This window comes from Hylobates moloch, unplaced genomic scaffold (assembly GCF_009828535.3).
Source record: "Hylobates moloch isolate HMO894 unplaced genomic scaffold, HMol_V3 SCAFFOLD_45, whole genome shotgun sequence".
Lineage (NCBI taxonomy): Eukaryota > Metazoa > Chordata > Mammalia > Primates > Hylobatidae > Hylobates > Hylobates moloch.
Window position 1 is genome coordinate 501,144 of NW_026652320.1, and position 11,311 is coordinate 512,454.

General features: G+C 42.6%; 1 protein-coding gene and 1 long non-coding RNA gene across 3 annotated transcripts in view; one reads left to right on the forward strand and one right to left on the reverse strand.

Moving 5' to 3' along the window:
- LOC116463621 (retinal dehydrogenase 2) overlaps positions 1–856 on the reverse strand; it is a 125,523-nt gene extending 124,667 nt beyond the window's left edge. For both annotated transcript variants that reach the window (XM_058434767.1, XM_032146799.2), the window contains exon 1: positions 598–856. In XM_058434767.1, the coding sequence (XP_058290750.1) occupies positions 598–714 (117 nt within the window). In that variant the 5' untranslated portion in view covers positions 715–856. The remainder of the gene's footprint in view (positions 1–597) is intronic.
- On the forward strand, positions 591–9,140 carry LOC131382542 (uncharacterized). Its single transcript, XR_009212094.1, has 3 exons — positions 591–618; positions 5,546–5,784; positions 8,843–9,140. It is a non-coding gene; the product is annotated as an uncharacterized LOC131382542 (long non-coding RNA).
- The last annotated feature ends 2,171 nt before the right edge of the window (positions 9,141–11,311 follow it).

An 11,311-nucleotide genomic window follows, 5' to 3' on the forward strand; every position in this document is an offset into this window, starting at 1 on the left:
CCTACAAAATTCACATGAAACGTTGACGTTGGAGTTACTGTACTTATCAGTCAGGTTTCCGTGAAATTTGTCAAACCGGCCAGGGCGCTGGTGTCTTGACAATTTCTTACGGGAAAGCCCCTCAGCACTCTCCGGGCTGTGGAGGACCTGATTGGGACCAACAGCCGAGCGGCCCTAAAGGCGGAGGACCGAGAAGCGACGGCCAGGCTGCGTGGCCAAGCTGACGGGAAACCCCGGCCTCCATGTGAGGACACTAAGCGGTTCCGACGCCTTCCCCGCGGCAGTCGGGACCGGGAGAATCGGACAGAAACCAGCCTCAGATAGAATCCGGGGCAGGAGCCGTTGACGGCGGCCCCTTAGCGCTGCGCTTCGAGTTGGGCAAGTCCTCAAGGCGTCCTAAGACCGCGGCGGGGCTTCAAACGACCCAGTCCCGAAGGCAGGCAGGGGGTCCCTCTGCTGCGCATGGATGACAGGCTGGCTCCGGCGACCCCAGCCCCCCGGCCCTGCCACGCCGCCCTCACCCGCTAAAGAGATCGGGGAGACGAAAGAAGGTTCTAGAAAGTCTCCGTGGACGACAGGCGCTGGGCGGCCGCTTACCTTGGTGTACTTGATTTCGAGGTTGGGCGTGGGCGACGGCAGGAGGTGCAGGGACGCCATGAGGGCGGCGGGGTCAGCCTTCACCTCGCCGGGCATCTCTATCTTGCTGGAAGTCATGGTGGCGGGCCGGGTGTCCCTAGCCCGCGGCGTGGGGCAGTGTGGGCTGTATGCGCGGTCCGCGGTCCGGGGGCGCGCTTGCCTGTATATAGGCAGGTGTCAAGCTGGGGCTCTTCTTATTGGACGTGAGGGCCGAGGCGCGGGGGGGGGCTGGTCCATCCTACCTAGGACGCCCGGCGCAGCCTCCATTTACATAAAGGCCGCGCCGCGCGGCCGGGACGCTTGGCGCCCACGGTCAAGTACGCCCGGTGCCCCCGCCCCCCGGCCGCGGGGACCAGCCCACGCCCACGCTGCCTCCACAGTCCTCGACGGTGGGAGCGTGAACTTGCGCCGCGGCCCGCGGGCCTCGGCCAGCCGGACTTGGTCTCCCGGTCCCTGGGTCAGAGTCGGCGGGAGGCGCACCGCGGCCGAAGTCGAGTGGGGGTCGTGGCCCCCGGAAGCGGAGCTGGCAGGGGCTGGCGGGGACCGGAGCGGCCCAGTGCTGCTTCGGAGCGGAGAGCGGCCGGGGAAGTCTAGGCTGCGGAGGGCGGCTCCCAGGTCGCCCAGGTTCCCTCCCATCCTCGTCCCAGGGCCCACCGAACCCCGTCCCCCTTCTTTTCCGGAGACCCGGGAGGGCGTCCTCCGTTCTCCTCCGGGCAGGGGCGCCAGGCTCTCGGCAGCTACGCCCTCTCCCCGAACCCTCCGACTCCCCTCAGCCGGGCCGAGGTGCGTGGTGGCCAGAGGGTCAGGGAGAGGTGGCGGTGGGGCGAGTCCCCCTCGCCTCGCGCTCAGAATGAGGATCCCTGCGAGCGAGCGGGTCAGCGCGGGGCGGCCCTTGCCAGGCGTCGCCCGCCCAGTTGCTGCCCTCTGCCGGCCGGGACCGCCTGGGCGGCTTGCGCTGTGGCGGGAGGATATGGGCCTTGGTCATCCCCGGCTCTTCTGAGGAGCTGCGTGCTTCGTGGGCTCCTTTAGTTCTTCTCGGATCCCCTCTTACGGCTGTTTCCCCTCCTCACCCCAGCACACCCACAGAAACACTATTTTGTTTTTCTCTTGTTCCTTACACGCTAAGAGCTAACGTCCCGCCAGACCTTAGGCTCATTTTACTGTCCCTGTGGGATTGAGCTTCCATCTCCCCCCTAATTTAAGTGTTTCCAAAGTCCAGCAAGCTGCCCTCTAGTCTGTGGGTCAGCCTGCGGGTGTAAACCAAGAACCTAGAGACCCTGCCTCAGAATGGGCTTTGGACTCCGTGAACTAAATCAAGGCCGCATGGAAAGACCTGCATAAGTCCCTTCCCTTCCTTACTCCTCACGCCAAATGTCAGCTTGACGGGGGCCTACAGTGTTGATAAACGCTTTTTCTGCACTACCAAGCAACACTTTGATTCTCATCTTTTTGTTTTGTTTGAAGAGACAGGGTCTCACTCTTTCACTCAGGCTGGAATGCAGTGGAGCCATCATAGCTCACTGTAATCTTGAACTGGGCTCAAGTGACCCTACCACCTCAGCCTCCCAAAGTGTTGGGATTATAGGCATGAGCCACTGCGCCTGGCCTGATTCTCATCTTAAATGCCATTTTCAGAGCCGCTGGAGTCCCATTTCTTGGGCGTTAAGAAAACATTAAGCATCAGCCAGAAAACATCTTTCCTTAGATGCTTTCAGTAACTAAAACTGCCTAATGCTCAGCGTTCAGATGCTAAGCAATAGTGAAAACAGACAAAAATATTTCATTTTAGTATTAGGTTTATAGAAATAAGTTCCAGCCTCTCAGAACCCAAAAGTGACCTGAGTGAATTGTTTTCATGGAGAAACTACAGACCTTAGCTTGGGCCGTTGAGGGATCTTTACTCAGGGAATTTCTATGGCCAAAAATTATGACTTAATAACAGTGTATGCTCATAAGATATACTTTTATCAAAGCCTTAGAAGGTTAGAGATACAATTGAGAAATAAAAAAGTAAAATCTTAAGAGTTCGTTGGGGAGAAAGAGAAGGTTCCAGCAAGGGGGAACAGTGATACCTGTGGAAAAACTTACCACTAGTTATGAGAGGCTGTGGGGAAAACATGGAAAAGAGCCATAACAACATGAGCTGAGTGCTCCGCCAAGGAGGACGCCTACTCCCTGGGAAAGTTGGCCTTTGGCTGGGTCTTAAGGGAGAAGGGAGGCTTCAACAAGAGCGAAAAGAACACTATAGAAAAGGTATAGAGGCTGGGCATGGTGGCTCACGCCCATAATCACCGTGGCTCACGCCTGTAATCCCAGCAGTTTGGGAGGCTGAGGCAGGTGGATCACTTGAGGTCAGAAGTTTGAGACCAGCCTAACCAACATGGTGAAACCCCATCTCTACTAAAAATACAAAAATTAGCTGGGCCTGGTGGCAGGTGCCTGTAATTCTAACTACTCGGGAGGCTGAGGCAGGAGAATCGCTTGAAGCCAGGAGGCGGAGGTTGTAGTGAGTGGACATCTTGCACTCCAGCCTGTTTCTCTTGTGCCTTCCTCAGTTCCTGAAACAGCATAGAACACATAATAACTATTTAATAAGAATTTTTGTTGGTTGATTTGAGCAAAAGACAGAGCACTTTTGACAACTTCCACCATAAGTGAAAGTAACTTCCTTCACTCCCTGATTAAACATTTTCTCCTCTTGATCTTAAATTTTGTTTTGCTTTCCCCATCAGTTTTTTTTTTTTTTTTTTTTTTTTTTTTGAGACTGTCACCAAGGCTGGAGTGCAATGGCATGATCACGGCTCCCTGCAACCTCTGCCTCCTGAGTTCAAGCGATTCTCCTGCTTCCGCCTCCTGAGTAGCTAGGATTACAGGCACCCGCCACCATGCCTAGCTAATTTTTGTATTTTTAGTGGAGATGGAGTTTCACCATGTTGGCCAGACTGGTCTCGAACTCTTGATCTCAAGTGATCCACCCTCCTCGGACTCCCAAAGTGCTGGGATTACAGGCATGAGCCACCATGCCCGGCCGTTGTTCAAGCTTTTTAAATCAAGGTAGGGACAAGATTTAGCGGAAAAGAACAGTGAATTATAAATGCTTCTTTGGTGTTCATGTTCTTGGTTTCAGTTTGTAAGATTTACATGGCTATTACTTTCAAGACTGCCTTAACACCTCTTCTCACATTCTTATTTCCCTTCTCTTTCTTTTATCATCTTGTTTTAGTATTTTCTCATATCCTGTACAGATTTCACAATAGTTAAGAAGACAGTCTTTGGCCAGATGAGGTGGTTTACACCTGTAATTAGGCCAAGGTGGGAGGATTGCTTGAGGCTAGGAGTTCAAGACCAGTCTGGACGACATAGCAAGATCCTGCCTCTACGAAAAAAAAAATATATCCAGGCGTGGTGGTGCATTCCTATAGCCCTAGCTACTCAGGAGGCTGAAGGAGGAGAATCACTTGAAGCAGGAGTTCAAGGTTGTGGTGAGCTGTGATCACACTACTGCACTCCAGCCTGGGTGACAGAATGAGACGCTGTCTCTAAAAATAAAAAGACAGTCGACTACCTTCAAATTTCTAACAATTTGAATTTCAGCCTTTTCCCCCCAATTTAGCTAAGAAACTGTTTTTTTTCCCACCTTTACAGTGTTTCTCCTCCCATCCCCACCCCCATTCTGTAATTATTTATTGCTTACGATACATCTTGTTTGAAACCCCTTGCATAAGGGAACCTAAGCTGCAGCATGCTCTATTTATTTCCTTATGAAAACAATTTATTAGGCCTGGTGGAGCCAATATCCTGGAGTTGCAGAGGAGAAAAATAAATTCTTGCCTCATATTTCCTCACCTAAATAATAGAATGCAAAGTTATAATTTTAAGGCATCAGCTTTATGTGAAGTTTGGCTTTAAGTTATGAAACCATAATAATTTAGGTTTCTTGTTAGTTGCAGTTAAGGGGAGAAAAGTATTTGTTAAGTTGAGAACTATGCTTTAGAAATCAATGAAGGGAACTAAATGCAGCTCAAAGATCCCTCTCAAAGAAGATATACTTTTGATTTTGACAGTAACCGAATGTCCAGCTTGAACGTCAAGCTTCCATGTTTAGGGGCTATTTCAGCCTCAGGTGGCCCTGCTTAATTGCTTTCCTGTTCCCGTTACTAACCATGATGACAGCCTACCTTTCCTAACAGATACACTTGCATTTTAATTTATCTTCAAAAATAAATCACACATTATAGCATTCCCCTCTTCTGGGCTAATTGAATCAATTCCTTAAATGTCTCTACATCTAATAATTTGAAAGAGGCACATTGTTTGAAATATTTAAAAAATTAAGGCCCTTAGGTTGTATGCAGAGTGATCTCAGTGCTTATTTCAGATATAAGTGTTTCCTAATGATCTCATTCATCTCAAATGGGATATGCCTGGCCACTTTATTTGAAATGTTTCCTGAAAACTCTAACAGGAAAGCTTAATGCAACGTATATTTATAGAGAAATGGTATTTAATTTATTAACAAAAGCTTATAAAGAGCTTTACATATTTTTATCCAGAAATGCTTAATGAAGTATTTGGGACCCATTATGAAAACTTCTATAAAATAAATCCACTTATATTTTTATTTAACCTGTATATTAACTTTTTATGTGAGATCTAAACTCTCATTTAATTATCCTTTTCCTTCTAACATCCAGAAGAAAAGAGGCTGAGACTGTGGTATTTATTAACCATAAAAATTCTCTAGATATTAAGTTCCTCATTTCTTGATGTGGCCTCTGGTCACTATATTCTATGAGAAGAGGTATTTGGAGTTGCAGGGAGTAGAGTCCTAATTGGTTATGACTCAAAAAACTATGTTTTGATACAAAACACAGTTCTTTTCTTTTAAAATATATTCTCTACTTTTCAGGGACCCCAGGAGACTATTTTAAACATGGGAACTAGATTTGCCTTCGTTGTAAAGCCCAGTTCCATTTCGTATATGTTCGAGAAGCTTCAATTTGGGTACTGGGATGAGCTCAGTACTTCATCAATAATCACACTTAACAGACACAGGAAGAAATTAAAATTCCAGCTACACCGCCTTTTCTGAAGGGCCTGAGGGAAAAGGCATTGGCGCCCCCTGCAGCTGATGGTGTGTATGTGCAAGTAAGTATTGTCCATTCAAACAATAGCTTGGATTCAATGTATTTTTATCTGATGCTGGTGAGAAATCCTTAAGAGATGTTATCATTTAATTTGAATTTGTCTGCAGAAAAAAAATCTCCTAGAGTCAGACAGATTTTATATTTTAGTTAGTTTAGGAGAAGGACTTTCTTTTGACTTATAGGAAAAGAAAAAAACTGTTTCTTAGCCAAATTTACCATAGAAAGTGCAATACTGAGAACACTATGGTCCCAATCACATAGTGTTCAGAGCACTCTGTCACAGAGGAAGTTGCATGAGCGTGTCTCAGATTGGAAGCTACTGTTTTTATCATGTGGGTGAGGAAGAATTATTAATAGACAGATTCCAGAATTTATTTCTCTTCTCGCTCACTTAAGTACTTGGCGTGTAACTAAGTTGTCTCCTTTTTTTCTTTGTTTCACATTTCTTAGCTTTCCTTTTTCCTTTTACCCTTCTAAAATCCATCAATTCTACAAATAACTCCTGTTATTATTAGGTTGGTGCAAAAGTAATTGCAAGTTTTGCCATTTAAAAGTAGTGGCAAAAGCCTCAATTACTTTTGCATCAGCCTAATACTTAACATAGGACCCTCCGATTCCTACGCTTCCTCCCCAAGTGCATCTGCGCTTATACAGCCACTCAACTCACAGGATCTTTGGGCATAAGGAATTCTCACATGAACTTTGGCACTATTCGGGGCAGGGATCTGTATTTATATTCATTAGAAAATGAGGCTAAGTGAACTGTCTCTCTCTTTTTACATGCTGAAATGGGCCACTGAAAAGATAACGAGGAACACTTTAGATTTCCTGACAACAGAGGAGGCATGGCAGCTTCTTTTGTCTCAACCAAACAGTTTGCTGTGTGAAAGCCATAGAGTAAAACTGGGAGGCATTTAGGGCTGGAATAGGTACCCAGTTTGGACATCTACCACCAAATGGCAAGGAGGGGTCTTGCTTCAGGCTGTATAATCCCACTTCCAGAGCATCTGTGTCTTCCTGACTGCAGTTTGTAAACCTGGATTTTTTTTCTCTGACTGTCAGTCATCTAAGTTCAATTGAACAAATATTCATTGAGCATATACTATGTGCCAAGCACTAACAAAGAGTCTATTAAGAACACAACAGAAGTTTGTGGCACATCCCTACCCTCAAATTCACAGTGAGGCTGGAATGACAGTAACCAAATCTGTGAAAATATTCACAGATCATATGAGACAGGAAAGAAGTCAGAATATCCAGTGTAGAATGAGAGTGAAAGAGGATGTCTAAAAGGGGACAGCCCGTTCACAGCCCACACACAACCCACGCACAAATATTTTTGGAGGGGCCTCCCATGGGCATTTATAATCTTCTAGGTGCTCTGAAGAACATATGACACAAAAGATAAAGAGAACATTTTCCAGAGCATAGCCCAACAAAGAACTTCTTTGACATTTTTTAGTGTAAAGGTAACTGATGGTATCTACCAAATTAGCAATTTGTGAAATTGGAATTTCCAAAAGCAAATTCTTGGAGCTGAGATTACCTCCCACTTCCCAAATTCAAGTTATATGATCTCAAGTATAATACCCTTTGGTATAGACCTAGCCAGAAGAGATAATAGAGGTGAAAACAAGGGCAGTTTATTTTTTTCCATTAAGAGCATTATATATAACACTATGTCATGTTTCTAGTGCATACACACCTACTGTGGAGAGATGTTGCCACCTACTGTTGTTTAGTCAGGGGATCAGTCATGGAATAGACCACTGGTTTTCAAACTGGGTTCCAATTGCAATTTAGGGAGCTTTACAAAATACGGATGCCTGGTCGCGCCTCCAGAGATTTCAATTAGTTTAAGATGGAGCCTAAGGGATTGATATTTTAAACAAACTTTCTAATGTCTAGTAAGGCACAGCCTGGTTTGAGAACCACTGTTTAACCCCCAGAAGGTTAACCATGTGGGGTTACTTGAATCCACCCTAAACCTCTGGATTGGGCAAATGGATTCTGTGCCTTCCCACTTTGTAGTGCTCTTTCATTTGCTATTTTTAATTTAGTATTTGAAAAACACATCCAGCCTCAAATGGATTGACCTTTCTGCTAATGTATTTCACCTAAATTAACAGAGGCAATTAGCTAATTTATACTGGAATTGTGCACTTTCCAGTTCACATTTATCAACTCTTAAATGCTTGATCTGGTGTTGCAGTTTAAATTTTTTATTGTTACCCTTTAAATCTGAAGTAATGTCTTACATCTAATTAGCCAAACTTACATATTCAATTAGTAGATTCATTATGGGCTAATGAATATGGAGGCAGCACTAGGGCAACATCTGCCTGCCAGTTGAAATGACTGAAACTTTTCTGCTCTGAAGAAAGGGAAGAGTCTGTTCTGTAACTTAAATAGCTTGAATTTTCCGTTTTAACATTTCTGAGTACTATACTGCTCTTAAGGAGTTTTACGGACCTGCCAAGATAGCAGAGTCAATATGTTGTTGTCCAGAGAAACCTGCCCTTGTAGAGGAATACGAAATTCAAAATTGCAAAGAAAAAGAAAACACATCTGAAGACATTTTTTAGTATAAAAATATACAAATCTAGATGGTCACTCCAGATTATGGAGTTTTTCCTAACCTATGTTTTTCAGAACAAATGCTTGAGAAAAAAACTAAATGAGAAAATATCACAAATTGAACAAAATGTTTAGTATATCTTAGGATCACTCCAAAACTCACTTGATTTCATGATTTAAAGATATGTCCAGACATACTTTCAATAATTTAATATTCTATGGTCAGTGATTTTTGGAATCTAGATAATTCAGAGATCTAAAATGAATTTATGTAATATAATCAGTTATTAAAATTCTGGCTTTTTATTTCTCTGGTTATAAAGAAATAGTCATTTTTAGTAATTATAAAAAGCCACCCACTTCAGGAAAGGTGGGTGAGAGCTAGAATTCACTTGAAAAACTATTTTTAAAGATGGCAAGACTATGGGGAAAATAATCAGAAATCATTTTCAAAGTATGTGATATCTTCGACATCAAAACAGGAGTTGAACAAGTCACTTTGGCCTGATGTCTGCAATGTGACAGAAAGAGGATTTGAGATCGTGTATGTGCTACTCTACTGAGGCATGAAGAGTTTGTTGTTGATTTTTACACTCCCTACGTTCAAGATGACACTTGGATTATAAAAAGACTCCATTTCTTACCATGAATTATACAGATGCAAAGTGCCAATATCTTTGTGTCAAGTGCGCTTTATCAAACATTCTAAAATATGAATTACTGCTATATTTGTGTGTTTGATATTGAGGGCCTCTTATATGCTTAGCACTGGCTAGATACCCTGGGGTTATGAAAAAGAAAACATAAATTCTGCTTATGGCTGAAGAAATTTGCAATTTGATGGTCATAATAAAAGTCTTCACAAGTAACTTTACAAATACACCTATGCCCACAAGATTAGATTTACTGTGTTTTAACTGTGCCCTTTTCAGTGTCTATAAAAAAAAAAGTACACGTTAGTAAATCTTCCCCATGTTGCTCTCACTAGAAGTAAGGAGCACAGGAAATGAAAACAAAAGACAAAAATACATGGCACCTGGTGTGCTCAGGGGGACTGGCAGGGGAAGGTATAAGTAGTAGTACTTGAGTAGGAAGTGTGTCCACCCTAGTACTCATGCCATAAAGGGCCATGCAGTTATAAATACACAAAAAGCAAATTTAATAAGGAATACATGAGACCCTCTGTCACTTGCAATCTGACACAGGCTGTTTCAGATGTGTGCATCATCTCTAACCCTAAACAATCATTGTCACAACTAACACTGTTCAGGCCCCAAGGAAGTGCTCTTCCTCATCTCTGGTCGTGTTCAGAAGAAGAAAGATAGCATCCTTTGCAGGGAATACTGGGAAGATCAGTGTGTCAAGCAGCTGGCATCATTAGAGTGTGGGGTGTCACCATTTGAGCAGTGCGAGTACGAAGGTGAAAGATACATTAATTAACTCATCACGTCCTTCCTCTCAGATAGCATGAATACACCCAGTTCTTCCAGAGTGGGAGAACTGTTTCCCAGAGGTGCCATGCTGAGTGTCTAGATTTTCTTGCTCCTCTTTGTGTTCTAGTTGATGGTTTCTGGGGTAGTATCAAATTAACATGGTCTTCTCAATAGCTCTGTGTGGCGACTGAGGAATATTTTGCAATATTAAACAATAAAATATTCTTACATTTTTATATCTGTAGATCTGGACATAACGTGTGAATTTGACCTTTTACATTGGCAACTAGGTACACATTAAACTCTAGAACTGCTAATAGTTTTATTCTTATAAAAATGTTTAAAAGAAATACTTTACATTTTTAAAAACTGAATAAATAACATATTTTAATAATTGTATTTAAAAGTTTGGTACTCATTAATTTTCATTTCTATTTTGCCTTTTAATTTTAATAAAAATTTTAAATATTTTAGAAAAATAACTTTAAAAACTATGAGAGAAATAATGTAATGTTTCTATTTTTAATTAATTCGCATTGCTGATGAAAATATATTCATATTTATATACTTTAAATATAATTCATTTCTTAAAGATCCTTTAAAGTATTACTGTCAATATCACCAAATTATGTGAAAACCTTGATTATAACAATATTGTGATTTGATGAACTAAATGTAACAATTCCATTTTATCAAATGAATATGTAATTTATGACTTATATATATGTTTATTTTATTACTTACCCTAACATTGCTGGCACATCAGCAGAACAATAGGACATACACAGTCATAATTAAATTCAGCAGTCTTGATATTTTGTTTTCAGTCAAGTAAAAAGTATAGCTTTACATATTTAAACATTTTGCCAACATGAAGCTCTATTTGTCAAAGCAGAAGAGGACATTATATTTAAGTTTTTAAGTTTAGTTTAAGATTGTAAAATATTTAAATGTCTGGTTTCTGGGTCTCCATTTGTTTTTTTTCCCCATAAATATTAGGAGGAGGCCTAGATAAAAGGAGTTGCTTTTCTCTATAGGCTCAAGAGACTCATGTTTCTCTGTATCCTGATTCCATGTACCTTTTCGGAAATAATCAGTTCGCACTGTTTTCCTTTATTGACTGTCCTATAATAACCCTTCTGCATACAGTTGTCCCTAGGTATCCATAGGGGATTGGTTCCAGGACCAGTGATACCAAAATTCATGGATGCTCAAGTACCTGATAGAAATTAGCATAGTATTTGCATAAAACCTATGCACATCCTCCCGTATACTTGAAATCATCTTTAGATTCCTTATGATACCTAACACAATGTAAGTGCTATGTAAAGAGTTGTTTTACTATATTGTTTAGGGAATAATGACAAGAAAAAACAGACACCAGCCTGGGCAACATGGCAAAACCCTGTCTCTACCAAAAATACACAAATTAGCCAGGCATAGTGGTGTATGCCTGTAATCCCAACTACCAGGGAGCCTGAAGTGGGAGGATCACTTGGGCCCAGGAGGTTGAGGCTG